A 16,568-nucleotide genomic window follows, 5' to 3' on the forward strand; every position below is an offset into this window, starting at 1 on the left:
CCCGGTAGTTCTAGTCCCGCAAGCTATTAAAGAAGACAGCAGATGTGTTCCGCTCAGTAAATGCATCTGCTTTCCCCTTTCAATCCTGTCCTGTTAAAAGGATAGTTTTTTAAAAAAAAATAAATTAAAAAAGGAGTTCAGGCAGCCGTGGATTGCATTAAGTTCCCCCCTCCCCAGCCGCTCCCCCTTATTCCCAACTGTAGGTATGCGAACGGCAGACTCCTGCGGCAAGAGGAGTTGCTATAAGCTTTTGCAACCCCTTACCATGGGATGGTGGAGTGCCGCGAGCTGGGGTGGAGGGGAGCGGGGAATGCTAGGAGAGAAATGCCGATCCAGCAGCCTCGGTAGAGCGGGAGGAGGAGGAGGAGGAAGGAGCCGCCGTTGCGTGTAAGGAGGGAATAGTGTCAGTGGGATGGTCCGGAAATCCCGTGATAAAAAGAGGGAGTAGTGAAAGTAAAGGCGCTGTGGGCTCGTTCGTTCTCCGCTACTGGCTCACCGTCGCGCCCAAACCCTATTGGAAGGAGAGAACTTCTTACGTCCGCTCCTATACCCTTCAAACAGAGGCTTTCGCTCCTGAGGCACACATGGAACTGGCTACAGCGGGTGCTTGATCTGCTGAGAAAGGCGGAAAAGCAGCTTCTTGCCTTCGCTGCGACTTAAAGGGAACGCAGAATTGCGAGAGCGCAACCACCGAGAAAGGTACCCCACGCACATTCGCCCAATCCCCTTCTGTGAAAAGGATGGTGCTGTCCAGGGTGCTGATGCCTCCGTGCAGCGTATCTTTGGTGGTAGGCTAGGCACCTCCCGGGCGCGAGGAAGTGTCCTTGGTGCTGAACACTCTTTTCCCTCTTCTGCTTCAAATACTCTGCTGCTCAAGGCAGCCCCGCCGAGTCGGAATTTCCCCTCTCTCGCTGTACGGTGGTAAGCTGTTGTACATGTTAGATGCGGAGAGGGTGAGGGTGGTGTGTATGAGTTTGTGATTGCATAGATTGGTAGTTGGATGTGCAGAAGAAATGGGAAGTTTTGTGATGGCTCTATGGGACAGGTCTTAGTGTATATGGTGCACATGGAAGCCTCTCAGAAGTGGAGCTGCAGGCACTGGCAGTGGGCTGCCCAGGCAAGCTCTCTGATGAACATTGGTTCCTTGGTTGAAAAGGGTACATTATTATTATTTTAATGCTTTGATGTTTCGTTGTAAAGTATGATACGCAAGAAACCCTCCACCCCAATTGTTGTTTGCAGTGGTGGTGGTGGTGGTGTATGTAGTAACACGACAGCCTCATTGGAATTTGAAACATGTATCTCTTTGGTGCAGGAACTGATTCCTCCTCTACCCCCTTCCCCCCACCTGCCACCAGTAATGTATAATTCTTCAGTCATAGAAGTTTGCAGGGAGAAAATGGTTAATTGGTGCAGCACTGTATTTCCTCTTTATAAATTCTCACTAGGTCTTATTCCCTTTCTTATTTAGGAAAATGCATCTAACTGGATCTCTTCAATGGCATTCTTTTAAAGTTTGACTTGAACACTTACATTTTGATTTGGAATAATTTGTAATATGTTTCATTCTCTCTGCAGAGTCATGGGAGAAGGGATATCATTGGTTAAAACTCTTATTCCTTTTTTTATAATCTTACCTAGTTGGAGTTTTTGTGCATGACAATTCACACTCATAGTGGGAAAAGGGGCACATTGATTTGCAAGTTCACTGCCTTAACTTTGTTGTCACACCCTGAAATTCTGTGCCACAATTTCATCCAATGACTGTAATCAGGGCCATTGTGCTAGTCCAAAGAAAACTTCTGAATGATGTGTATATGTGTGTGAAATTCTCTGAGTTTTTGAGGAGAGATGCAATTAGCTTAGCTTTTAGTTCTCCTTGCGTTAGTGACAGTGATGTCACTTTCAAGTATTGCCATCTCTTAAAATGTATTTGGTTTAATTTGACTAGAGTGAGTCTTCTAGTGAGCGATGCAGATGAGGATGGCCATTAGAAGATACCAGCAGAGAAGGCTGCTGCTGAGAATTCCAAAAGCATAAGCACTTCAACCTTCAAATGCCCCCCAGCACTGCCTCTGTTTTAAAGAGCTGGCACTCCCCACTTCTGAGCATTTTCTCAAGCAACCACAAAGGACCACTGAAGTTTAACTTTGTGTCAGTTAGGAAAGGACTAAAACCCATGATTTTCACACTGAACTTCAGAGCTCCTTATAATGGTGCAATCTAAAAATAAAAAAGAAATCTGGAAAATCCCATTAAATAGTCCTTTTGGCAAATTTATTGAGATAGGGAAAAACTGACTATGTTCATATGACATTTTTTGAAAACTGAATTAGACGTGATTGATTTTTTTAAAAAAAATTCAGAGTAAATAGTACTTAAATCCAGATTTGATTTCCTATAAATTCAGGCTATCCCATGATAATGTAGCAGCACAACCTTGTACCCTTTATCAGTCTTCCTAATGTGCATTTCACAGATTATGTTATACTTTCTAGCTATCCAAAGCATGAGCAAGTAACTTCACTATGAGACTTGCCCTGTGCATTTTCTGTACACATGTACATCAAGGGTTTCCAGCCTAGCAGATTTGTCAAAAGAAAAGTAGATCCACTGCGGTAGGAGCTGCCAGAAGAGAGCTACAGCCACTCTAATGCTTTTTCCCCTTTTTTTGTGAATTCAGCTGCAGGCTGAAACTCAGGAATTTGTCTCCACCTGACTTGCATGTGAGAACTGCTCCGGTGGGAAGGAATCTAAGCCATCACCATGGAATTTGTAATGAAACAGGCTTTAGGAGGTAAGAAAGAAATGGTGCCATTCAGTAATTGCTTAATGGGTATAAGGAATCTGAAACTGTCATCATGGAATATATGATAAAAGGACAGTTGATGTGGTGGGTGCTGTTGTGCATGACCTGAATTCATGACTTTTCCACTGCAGTGAAGTTTTCATAGCAAGCAATGCAGATTTCCTATTGACAGTTTTGATGACTAAGGATTAGAAGAACCTTGGTCTGGATCACTGAGCTACTAAGTGGAATATACAAAGAATTTATCCCTTTACATTCCTTGCTCCCAGTATGTTGTATAAACTTTAAAACTTCCATTGATCATTTATGTTTTAGATGAAGCATTATTGCATTACTGAATCTTCAATCCAGAAGGGGGCAGTACTGAGAATTGCCTCAAGTCTATGGTGGTTCCTGAATGATGTACCCTGAATGCAGCAATATATATATTTTTCTACTACTGGTTCACTAGTCATTATTCCTAATGAATCAAATAATTATACACATTATTGCAGGAGATGAAAAAAAAATTGCAGTAAAAGATGGAATATGTTTAAATAAGTTAAGCTGTAATTGCTTTCATTCAAGGGATGGGATATCAGGGAATCTAATTTTACAAAGAACTAAAGGTCTCTGGCTTGGCATACATTTTTAGCTCACCCAACAAGCTCAAAATTTCCCCAGGTTCTTAAGGAAAACTCATATTGGTCAAACTGGTTTCAAGTTGTTTGCTAGCTGCAATATAATACGTTACATGGGATTTTCATAATGGGAATATATCGAGTGATATGGAATATTGCAGTAAGAAATCCAGGGCAGCTTGTTAATGAGTACAGTTTTTGTGAACTGTTTTGTCCACTGTCTGATCTTTTAAGGGATGTCCTATTACATTTGTGGTCATGGTAAAAAGAATGTATGCAGGGATGGGATAGGAAAATATAGCTGAGGAAGCTGTTGGATGACATAGCTATTCTGAGTATCTTTATGGTGGACTCATTCTCTTCCACCTCACCCAATACCATTATAGAGCATATTTTAAAATGCTCCTCCACTGACCAGCATTTCCAAATCCTATTAAGCCTTGAACTGAAAACCGCAGACAGATTTTCAGATAGTTTGCAAGTCATGTTGGCTTTGGTTTAGTTCCACCTAAAGATTTATCCCGTTAGTGGTAGGATTGTTGTTTATGTTATTCTGTGTGGATGCAGTTTGCAATATAAACACATTAAGAAGCTATTTACTTCATCAACCTTATTTATATTCAATTTAATTCTGCCCTACGTACAAGGAAAATAAGCATTTTTCCCCCTTATTTGCAAGTGATTTAAATGAATAGTGAGCTCCTTGAAAATGAAGAAGAGAACAATATTTATTTTCCATTTTTGTTTGACTGCAATTCTATCTCTGGTTAGGTGCCTGGAATCTAATGTCATTCAAATTCCTTTTAAAGAACATTATTCTTGGAAGTGCATAACATGATTCAGCTTTTTATGGGGAGAGCTGCATCCATAGGAAAGGACTAACAAAGGACCCAGGAAGCTCTTTTCCCTGCATGGCTCCTCTTCAGCATAAATACTTCATTGTGTTTTGGTCATTGCAGAGATAAGCAGGCATACCACAAATCAGCCTCCTCTTTGGTGGCTTGGCCCGCAGGTTACCCATGCCCTGAGCATTAGCAAGGTGGAAAGGAGGTGGGTTCCATTAAACCCTATACTTTTTCTGGAAAATGCCCATAATGATTTTTTTTATTGTTGTTCATCTTTATTCTGTTGATGTATGAATATAGTAGTTGCATCACTGAACATGGCAATATTTCAAATTTATGCTGATGTTATATTCACTACCAAAATTCTGAGTTTACTTATTGAGAAGAATACTCAGATAACGACCATAGGACAGACCTCTACGTAAAAATGTCCTTGATGGGAATTTTCACAGACTCATTGTAGAGCCATTTAGACCACTGAATTGAGGCCCCTGCTCAAAAGAATCCAAAATGGAGGAACTTTGACAGATGACTGTCCAGTCTTGAACACATTCAGTGAAAGGGAGCCTACCGCCTCTTGGGTAACTAGTTCCATTGTTCCTGCTCTCATATGAGGAATTTTTTTCTGACATTAAAAAAGAATATGCCTTCCTATGATGAAAAATCATTAATTATGGTTATGCAATCTGGAATGATAAAGAAGATGCCAAGTTCTTTCTCTGTGCAACAACACTTCAATATTTGAAGAACATACACACACACTCAATGGGCTGGACAGGAAAACAACATGAGAAATTACAAAACTGTTCTAAGTAGGAAAGTCATACTTGAATAATAGAGATGGGGAACTTGTGTTCCTCCAGATGTGTCACTTAACTACATCTCCCAGCATTTCTAATTAATACTGGCTGGGACTTCTGGGAACTATAATTCAACCACACCTGGAGCAGCACAGATCCCTTGCACTTGGTTAAGGAAGCTTAATAAAATACTCACCTTGAAAAGAAATCTGTTCCAGAGATGGTTAGAATGAATTAACTGAACTTAGTTTTAAAAATCCAGTATAGTAGTTCTGTCAGGCTTATTGTATATCCAGCAGTATCTGTTGTGGGTGGAGAGGAGATGGTTAAGGTGGGATGAGAATGACAAAAGCAATGTCAAGGCACTGCACTGCAAGCCCTGTGCCTTTTGTACATACATCGTGACATTGCACTGACATACAAAAGGGGTGGAGCTTGTGGTATTAAAAAACCACAATATTGTTTTCATCATTGTGACAAAAGCAGCAAGCTCCTGCAGACATATGTAGCATTGTCCTTTAAAATAAATTGTTCCTTGATTGTGTTATTTGGTATCTATAAATTTATATCTATTTATTGGTACTGAAGGTGGCTTTCAAAACTATTCATATATTGTTATTTCTTTTTTCATGACATTTTCTTCTCTGCAGTCCTCTGCATAATTATATCCAACAATTGTTTTTTTTTAGTCCTAATCCTTCTGTCTTCTTGTGAATTTCTCCTGAGGCTAACAACCTTGCTTGGATTCACTAGGAATTTTAGATCCTAGGAGAGATGTCATTTCTGTATATTGGGTTGAATTATTTTATTTAGTTATACTTGGAGTAATCCCACTGAACTCAACAGGACTTGAAATAACTGTGTTCTAATTATGACTGAATCCAACTCACTACCTTATCCTGAAGCCAGTGGCATAATTTATGGGCCTACAGCTGGCAGCCCATAAGGGGTTGCATATGTATGTGATATATTTACATCTGGTTCATGTTAGTGTTACATTTTCCCATATTATTCCAGTCAATTTTTTTTTTAAAAAAAGAATCATCTACATTTATTTCATTAAACTTTCTTCAAGATTAAAAGTTTGTATATAATTTTCCCCTAAAATATGCATTTTAAGAAATGCAATTCCCATCATAGATGCTTTTCAATCACACATCATTTCTCAATACACATCTCCTTTTTACATCTTTCTAAATAAATATAAACTTGGTATCATCTTAACCCAAACCAAATTGCCACCTATTTTAAATGTAGAGATGTGAACTACTTCACAGGCATACCGGATTATAGACGTACAAAACCAGTAGTTGGAAGTATATACATGCACTGTATTTCATTCTGTGAATATATTAAACTCATTGGAAATCAGCATGAGATGGGCTCACTGTGTCAATTTAAAAACATCTCTGGGAAAAAAAGTAGTGTTTTGACTAAGGTAACACGTGCATTATTTAAAATTAGGCATTATAATATGTTTATATTTCTTTTCTTTCCGATGTCCCTTTCCAACAGTATCTCTATTGTGTGATATTTTATTCATGTAAGATAATATAAGTTGTTACAATATAACAGTCTCCTGCTTTCTAGTCTGGTGCCTTAACCTCTACACCAGACTGCTCTCAGAAAAATTAGTGCCTCAAAATATACTTTGTACAAATTTAGTTTGCAAATATTCTGCAAATGGGTGAAATAAGTCAGGGAATCAATAAGAAGAGAGGCAATGTTTGCAAGGCAGGCTGGAAATGCACTGAGAATACAAGTGCATTTTCCCTCTTTGGATCAGGCTAAGGATATAATAACAGGTTCGGCTTCCATTGATTTGTTTAGCAATTTTAAATAAGCTAATTTCAAAGTAGTTGGACTTGGTCGCTGCACAAACACATCAATATGAAACAAAGCAAATTAAATCTACTGAGTCCTTTGATGTGCATTTCAGAATGTGACTTTGTCATTACCTAGAAACAATGACAAGCCTGTTTATGAGCTTGACTTTATTAAGAATTGCTACACAGTCACAATTCCAGAGCTTATTTGCAGCAATATTGACCTTGGAACAATGTCATCCCTGTAGTTGCTATTCAAATTTAGAGCAATGCAAAGTAAAGGAAGAAGAAGAAGAAGAAGAAGAAGAAGAAGAAGAAGAAGAAGAAGAAGAAGAAGAAGAAGAAGAAGAAGAAGAAGAAGAAGAAGAGAGGAGGAGGAGGAGGAGGAGGAGGAGGAGGAGGAGGAGGAGGAGGAGGAGGAGGAGGAGGAGTTGGAGTTGTTGTTTTTGTTAAGAAAGGTTATAAAGTTGACTGAGAAGGGAATTATGAAAACGGGAGAAAGTAGGACAAATTCGAGAGACTTTGGTGTTTGAAGTAGGCCATTCAGCTGCTGTTTCTCTCTTATAGCACAAAAATATAGTCCTGATATACTTTAAATGACTGACAGTTGGGCACTCTTTGATGGCACTGTAAGTCCAGAGTTGGGAATAAATTGGGTTGAATTAAGTGGAGCTTATTTGTGAATAGGCATTTGTATTACACTGTAAATCTGATGCTTGAGACTGCTACAGTCATTGTATTATCAGAGCCCATCCGCTACCAAGAGGCATTAGGAATACATCTGGCTGGAAAGATAAGTGGCAAGTAAAAACATGCCCACGTTCTCTTATATATGGACTGCAGACTCAATGGCATGAAATCATTCAGTAAGATAGTATCAGCTTGGCATAAGAAACTAAAGAGGCACAAGATACTAATACTGAATGTGGACCATCCTAACTGAGCATAGAGCATATGGTAACCTGAATTCTAATTCAGTCTGGTAGAATATACTTTTGGCATTACTTTTCTCTCTGGGTGTATGTGTGTGTGTAGATTTTGTAATGTTTTCAATGTATAAATAAAGAAAAGCTATACAGTGTCTATATGCATTTCTTAATGGACTTAATTTCTGGATCATGGAATTGTATTGTAGTTTTCTCTGACAGCCACAGAAGGATAGGATAGCAAAGTAAGGGGTGGAGGATTGAGATGGTCTGCACAACATATGGGCCATGTTCTCTTGAAAGGTTTATTTATTTATTATTTATTTAATAGATTTATAAGGCTGCCCAACTCACACACGGTGACTCCGGGCGGCTTGAGACTAGTTTGCCTGGAGATCTGTCTTCGCCCATAAGATCAGGCAGAGAAATTTGCTTATAAGATACTCTTTACATCAGCCAATTAAAGATATATAACAAACGAGGCCTTTTCAGGAATGGCTTTATATTTATGGAGCACTGTGCCAAGGAAGGTTTGAGTTTGGCTCTAACTCTGTCTGCTTTTATAGACTTCAGATTGAAAAGAGAAGCTGAACTTTTAATATTTTGCTTAGCTTTTAATGGCTGGATTTAATCCACTTTGCACATCTGGTTTTAGTCAACTATCTTATGATATTGATTTTAATTGGTTCATGATGTTTATTGTAAGCCAGCTGAAAATAGGTTTGTATATACAATAGATAACATGGCTATGCTGCTATTTGGGTCTCTTTTCTTTAAAAGCAATAACAATAGCACATAACATTCAGTCCCTTTTGACCCCCCCCCCCTTTCATGCATTTTCATGGTTCGAGCTTATTCATTCATAGTGAGCAAATAACGATACTTGAAATCCCTGCTAGATGGCAGGGTAAACCACTTTGGAGGCTTGGAACTCCTGAACTTGTAATCAAATCAGGCAGAGGAGTAGAGGCTGTCTTCTTGAAAAGGTCTCTTCTTGAAGTATTTATTACAAGGCAGAAAAACAAAGTAGAAGTTGAATAGGGAGGCTGAAAGTATTGTGATTGAGGAGACAATAATATCAGGTCTCCAGTAGTTCACCAGATGGACACAAGCTTCAGCAGGTCCTAATAGGGTTTGGCAAGAATCTTTGGTGCATATAACCTCATAGAGAAAGAGGCTGGGCTATAGCTGGCAATTTATGGTAGGGCTGAATTCCAGTTGAAGAAAACCTAAACTCACTATGGATCAGGGTCCTTTGGGGTTGTTTTGAATATACAGAATGTAGGATGGCCATTTCTAATTTGCCCCATCCCCAGTTCAAAACATTTCACTGCACCCAAAATGCAATTTCAGAATTGATGCTTGCACAAGTAAAACATCTTGGTGGAGATGAGAAGAGGAGAAATTCAGATTCAGGCATGGATAAGTTCATTCTGAAATCAGAGTTACATTTAAAATTTGAGCATTATCTACCATCACAGTATTTTGTATGAGTACCAAAAGAGAGATGTGGAGAAAGCAAGAGCAAAGGTCCATATACTTTTTTCTCTCATAATCCTGTGCAGGAGTTCAGTGGGAATGCTCAAGGATGGACTTGTCTTTGTGGCTGCAATAAATCTGGGGGAATTCTAGGAATTCTGAAGAAGTGATCTGAGCATGGTAGTTTAGCCAAAAGTTCAAGAAACAGTACAGATGATCAAGAAGCTTGAAGAGTCATGATAAAGTCAGAATAATGGTTGAGATTCTGCTTGGGAGACTCTCTTGCCTGAAAGGGTTGCTGGGAAAGATTCAGAGAGGGATTTGGGAGAACAGTATTTACCCCTCTCATTTCACAATCAACCTGTTTGTGTTCCTTCCTTCCAGCTCTCTTCAGAATCTTAGCATTGACCACCCTGGTTGATTATGCGATGGTGGCTTGTAAAACTCTTGGGCTTCCATAAGTGCAGAAGAAAATAGAAAAAAGGACTGGATTGCCCACCAAGAGCTGTGCCCCTACCACTTTCTTTGTCAAAGAATGGAGGACGGAAGAAAAATGCACATTCCCAAGAGATTTTTAAAAATTAAAAAAACCCTAATGGTGCAGCTTGTCTAGGGCAGGGCTTGTTTGTTGTTCTATAATTCATACCTTTGAAAAATGAATGAGAGTAGATTATCTTTCCAGCAATGTGAGGCAGGTTGGGTTACTTCTAGGACCTATGATATAACTGCACAGTTGTTAAGTAGCCCCTACACAAGACTTTCTTATTGTTACTTTAAATTTTACTTTTTACTTTTCTCCCCCCCCCTTTATTTAATACTTTATTATATTGTAGAAAGGTGACTCATAAATCCACATATAATACTTTTTTTGAAAAGTGAAAGGTCACATAGACACCTTTATTTTTAATTAATGCAGACAATAGCAGTTAAAAAGGAAGAAAGAAAAACTCTGTGTAAGTGGACTGTTTATTGTGGGCCAAGTCAGGTGACTTTAAGGAGGAATTTCACCCTTCCCAATTTCTTTCTTAATTTCATAGCCTTTCTTTCTTCATTGTACAATCCCATATTTTTTTTTTAAAAAAAAACTTTTTTTCTTTATTGTTCTAATTTAAAAGCAGAGTGCTACCTTTAAACACAAAGCTGGCTGGAGAATAAGGAAATGCAAATGAAGCAGAAATGTTTCAGAACTAATCACCTTCAACAAACGCATATGAGGCTTTATTGACAGGTTGTTAGAAGAGCACCAGAGCTTTGTACAATGGTTGGAGGTTGCTGTGAAATAGAAATATGTGTACCTCTATGTTGGTGTGTTCTTAAAAAGATCTGCTAATGTAATATGTGCCCATAGAGAATTCAGAATTGAAATGACTGTGGTGGCATGTGTATCAAATGGGTACAAATTTTGTACATATGTCTTTCTCTGGAGCTTCTCCACCTGCTCCAGTTTCTCTTTCAATCCATACTACCACTTGTTCCTTGGACAACCTGTCACCTGGTCTTGCTGCTCTGATAGAAACTTTGGCTACCTTGAGTTGCTAATAAGGGCAGAGCTGCTGTGATGTAAGCCTCGTCAGCCTTGCCAGCTAGAATTGCTACTCTAACAATTTTATTTACTTTAATTTCCTGAGTGCCAGTCCTTGTGCAGCCAGTTCTGAACTCATCTAAACTGCATAATCCGTACACAAGAGGGAGGGGACGTACAGAAACACAACATGTGTTTGGAAGGAGAATCTAATGAGAGGTGCTCAAAACAGCCCTGTGAATACAGAAAGTTGACTGGCTGTGAGGAGGGAAATAACAAACTGAACCAGGAATGGAGTCATATATCCTCTTCGTAGACATGGCTGTCTGGTAGACACAGTACCTTGAACAGGAGAATTTGACAGTGATATATACATACATCCACATTTTGCAGATCCAAGTTGTAGAGCAAACAAACTTCTTTTCTGCCTAGAACTGAGGTGTGTTGCCCCTCATATAAGTTATCACCCATGTAGTCCCACCTGTAAAATTATACTGTTTCAGAGAAACTGGCTTATATGAGATTTGTTACTTGCAATATGAGAGGTAAAATGTGGATCACTGATACTCTGCAGGAAAAGAAGTCTGGACTGAAGCAATTACAAAGGATGAAGTTCTACACTCTGATAAATTGAATGCAAGCAAGTGACTGGGTCCAGATGGTCTCCATTCAATTTCAGCAGTGAATTTCATTTTTTTTTCTTTTAGCAGAAATTTGTAGCCCATCCACACAACTGGACTTTGCAAATAGCCAGTATAATTATCTAAAAGTAGCCAATATTATAACTGACTTGGGAGATAAAGAAAATTAGAGCTTCAGATATGTTTGGATGAATTGAGGGAAGCATTATTAAAGCTAAAATTATTGAGCATGTTGGACAAATTTTCCTGAAAAGGAAAGAATGTGCTCTCCTATCTCACTAAGCTTTAGAAATTCTTTGAGAATGTCAGTGAATATATGGATCTGATTTGCCTTATTTTCTGGACCTTCAAATGGCTTTTTGACAGGGCTCTTCCTAAAGTCTTCTGGACAAAATCAGCAGTCATGTTAGAAGAAGAGAGTTCTGTTTTGGACTGGTATCTAGTTAAAAGAATAGAAAACAGAGATTGGAATAAATTGACAATTCTCACAATGGAACAATAGAAACAGTGGGATCCCGGAAGGATTTGTATGGGACTTAACACTTTTTAACATACTCTGAAATCAGCATTTGAAGAAGACAGGCAGCTTCTGGTAAGGAAATGCACTTCTGCTTTTCTACTTTTTTTAAAATGCAAAATTATATATGAACAATAAGAAGAAGAAAAAAAGCACACTTGATAATTTGTAGAGATTGTCATGCCCACTTTTCTGACCAAAATCCAACTTGGTAAGTATATTTCTCTGCTGTTTGTATTTTCCCCTGAAATGTGACTTTTTGTATATATTCACCAGTGAATTTAGACAATTAGGCATATGATCCTGCATTGCACCTGTATGGAAAAGTTTGAAGGAGCTGCAAAACTCTGATTCAAGAGAAAGGAATACGGAAGCTGGAAGAACAATATGGTATTTTCAGGATGATCTTAGTATGAAAAAATAGCCAGAATTTGGGCTACTATGGTTACTCTTTAATGGCATATCTTCATGCCACCTAAAGGGAATAATTATCCTTGAATCAACTAAGAGGTCTTTGCCCTGGCTGACTGTACTATTGTTTCTTCTTCTAGATGCATGCATGCCAATCTTGCTGCTTTTTGGCTGTTAACTGCAACTAAACATTTTATTCAGCTGATCCAAAATAGATATTTTTGTTAAAAAGTTTTGCAGCAATTAATTTCTTAAAAACTTCTACTGACAATAAGCTTGATAATGATGATCAGCTCAACCTTTACCCAAGCTCAACTCTATTGCCCTTGCTGGAAATGTTCATATGTTTCTTTGCTTGTTCTTTTCCCTTGTTTTCAGCATTTTAAAGTAATTTGATCTCATTCAGGTTTCCTGGTTGGCTTTCTGGATTCCAATGCCATACTCCTTCACTTTAAAAAAACACAAAAGTTTCTGAATTGGACTTGCACATAAGAATAAATGGTATGCACAAATTGCATAGAAGAATACATTATCTGACAATTCCAAGTTCCTTTTCACACCAACCAGAACCAAAGTATGTTACAGTAACAGACTTTTATTTTTATATTTATTTGATGTATGGCCTACCTTTCCATTCCAGTGAGTATTTAAGTCAGCTAACACACATACACTCACACACACACCCAGACACACTAAAGTTGATATTAAAATGATTTAACAGCTAAAAGCCTGACAAAAAAGATGTATAGAAAATTGGTATAGATTTTCTAAATATTGTGAGGGTAGAAGAATAAAAGGTAGCCCCTGAAGGAGTGCATTCTATAGCTTGGGAGCAACATAGGAGGCACCATAAATACCTACTTTTGAGAGAAGGGCCTTCTTCCAAAGGACCTCTCTTGCAGATTTTAGGCAGATAGGTTCATGCCATGAGAGGAGGTTCCTTAGATAGTGAGTCTTTAAGGTGTTTAGAGTTTAAAGATTAACAACAACACATTAATTGTGCTCAATAAACAGTTGGTAACCAATACAAACTTTTTGGTATTGCCAGTACAGCCTGTGATCCTTGTACCTTGTACATTAACAACCTGACTACTGCATTTTGCACTAATTGGAACTTTTGGAAACTTTTCAAGAATAGCTCTCTGTAGAATGTATTGTAGTAGTCAAGATGGGATGTATCCACAACATAAATAATCATTTCCAAATCCATCTAGCTCAGGAAGTCTGCACTAGGCGTGATTAATTATCTGCCATCAAGTCGTCGTTGACTCTTAGTGACTACACAGATAGATTTTCTCCAGGGTGATCTGTCCTCAAGCTGGTCTTTCGGGTCTTCCAACAGTGCACCAATTGCCACTATAATCAAGCCCATCCACCTTGTTACTGGTCACCTGCTCTTTATCTTTCCTTCTACCTTTCCCAGCATTATAGACTTCTCAAGAGGTCTTCTCATAATGTGTCCAAAGTATGGATGTCAGAAGATGTTTAATTCTTGGGAGGAGAGCAGTGACAAATCTCGATAAAATAGTTAAGAGCAGAGACATCACACTGGCAACAAAGGTCCACATAGTTGAAGCAATGGTGTTCCCTGTAGTAACATATGGCTGTGAGAGCTGGACCATAAGGAAGGCTGAGAGAAGGAGGATCGATGCTTTGGAACTGTGGTGTTGGAGGAAAATTCTGAGAGTGCCTTGGACTGCAAGAAGATCAAACCAGTCCATCCTCCAGGAAATAAAGCCAGACTGCTCACTTGAGGGAATGATATTAAAGGCAAAACTGAAATACTTTGGCCACATAATGAGAAGACAGGACACCCTGGAGAAGATGCTGATGCTAGGGAGAGTGGAAGGCAAAAGGAAGAGGGGCCGACCAAGGGCAAGGTGGATGGATGACATTCTAGAGGTGACAGATTCGACCTTGGGGGAGCTGGGGGTGGCGACCACTGACAGGAAGCTCTGGCGTGGGCTGGTCCATGAAGTCACAAAGAGTCAGAAGTGACTGAATGAATAAACAACACAAGTTTGTGCCTTGAATGAGAACTCTGGGTTGATTTGTTCAATGATCCATTTGCACTAGGTATAACTGGAAGTCATAATTCCACTCTAATCTAGACTCTGGCAACCATACTTCAAGAATTCATTGCAGATAAATTGGTTCCAATTCAGAAATGGGCCCCCAAAAATAAATAAATAAAGAAGAAGTGGAAACTGGTAGTTGTAAAAGATTCAAGGAATTATCTACTGAAAACAAAGAACAATGTTTGGTGTCATCTTGAACTGACTCTAGTGATGCTTCAAGAAGTGTATATAGCACATCAGCTCTTGAATGTTTGGGGAACAATGTTTTTGATGAATATATTGTTGCCAACTCACTCTGGGAAGAAAGTCTCAGTTGATCAATGGGATGATGCCATACTAGCCCATCTTTACACTAAACCTGGTGCAATGTGGGTCCCATGATCTCAATTGTAGTGGAGGGAATGGCATCAGATTTGGGTCCATAGTTTCTTGCAAAAATCTGCTCATGTATTATACAAGTGTGGAGATTAGGAGCTGATACAGCAGTATCCCAGACATATTTCTCTAAGTCCTCAGGAGGCAGTCAATTTTTTAGGCAACTCAGGAGGATTGAATTCCTGTGGATAATTGGAGGGAATAGTGATGGCTTGGATAAGGTTACTTCTATAAAATCTTCCAACTCCTTTGAAATAAATACCGACCTGTTGTCTGAGGCTGGGTCAGGCAATCCATGAGTTGCAAATAATTGGTGTAGTGCTGCTATTGTTGAAATAGACATTTGTGAGGATGCTAAAACTACTTCCACCCATTTTGAATAAGACCACACAATTCTTTCCCTGAAATGGCCCCTCAACATCAATCTGGACTCTTGACCAAGGGGAACCTAGGTGCTTTTGTTATGTCAAGTAGCTTCAATGTCTGATGTCAATTTCTGACTAACACATGCAACTTCTAGCCAAAACTTTTATGTGACCTATTCCAGGATGTGCTACATGCAATGCAAATAGGATGGTTTGATGTCTCCCCTCTGAAATAACAACATGGTCCTTCTTCTTCCCAGGAGACACCCTTCATGGGCAGGCATCTTATGTCTGTGGATTTTGAATGCTTACATTCTCCAGGTACTATAGCTTGTCAGATAGCTAATCTTTTCACACTGAGTTTAATACATGAAATAGTTTGGGATCCTGAGCAGTTAATTTTACAATTTGATCAGCATGAAGTGAAGGATCTCCAGTATTAAGATGTCCAAAAGTAACTGTGGTACAAAATCCAGTATTTCATGTGGCAGGTGAATCAGAATGTCAGTACTCGTTATTTTGTCCTGGCATGTAGACAAGTACATAATCATAAACTTTAAGCATACAATCACCTCTAGTGCTGCATGTGAAATTGTAGTATTGATATTTGAAAATATTCCCAAAGAGGCTTACGGTCAATAGGAATTTAGAAGCTGTGGCCATAGACACAGTTGTGAAACTGCTTGACTCCAGCAATAAAAGCAAGGCACTCTTTATGAGCATAGTTCATTCAATAGGAGACATGTTCTAGAGTTGTAAGCAATTTGTGTCTTTGTGCTATCTGACAATTTGTGACTAAGCACAGTTCCAACCATAAGGAGAACAACCAGTGGTCTTCAAAATAATTTTTTTTAAAGATCATAATGTACAGTACAAGCACAGCATCAGAAGTCAGTTTCTTAATGTTTATTGTAATCATGGAGAAAACATGATGGCCTCAACAAGTACCTTTGAAATATGTGATAGAGTATGTTACTGCTGATAATGGATAGGTGCAGATCCAACTTCATCTTGCAGTCTTGACTGTTAGTTAATATTGTTATAAACATTGCATCATCTTGAGGTTTCTTCTTATACACATTCTGAATGTGATGAAGCTACTGATCTGCATTATCCTCTGAACAGTTAAGTTCATGTGAAACCAGGTGATGTGACTCCTTAATTGCATCTTTGGTTTCACACTAAGGGACCTTGAATGATATACTGGTTTGAAATGGCACTTTTTCCTACAAAACTTGTATTCCACATTCTTGAACTTGCACAATGAGTGCTGATGTAGTTCTCCACAAGCTGAGTAAGGATTGGTGTTCCTGCACCTAAGTGCAGTCATTGTGGAGGGTACCCTTCCTATATT

At 38.8% G+C, this 16,568-nt stretch overlaps 1 protein-coding gene across 1 annotated transcript in view; it reads left to right on the plus strand.

The window, feature by feature from the left end:
• The first annotated feature begins 359 nt into the window (after nucleotides 1-359).
• CPLX1 (complexin 1) overlaps nucleotides 360-16,568 on the plus strand; it is a 152,533-nt gene continuing 136,324 nt past the window's right edge. Inside the window, exons 1-2 of the mRNA XM_063294874.1 lie at nucleotides 360-699; nucleotides 2,684-2,797. Of these exons, the coding sequence (XP_063150944.1) occupies nucleotides 2,767-2,797 (31 nt within the window). The 5' untranslated portion in view covers nucleotides 360-699; nucleotides 2,684-2,766. The remainder of the gene's footprint in view (nucleotides 700-2,683; nucleotides 2,798-16,568) is intronic.

The sequence above is a fragment of the Candoia aspera genome, chromosome 2, assembly GCF_035149785.1.
Source record: "Candoia aspera isolate rCanAsp1 chromosome 2, rCanAsp1.hap2, whole genome shotgun sequence".
NCBI classification, from domain to species: domain Eukaryota; kingdom Metazoa; phylum Chordata; class Lepidosauria; order Squamata; family Boidae; genus Candoia; species Candoia aspera.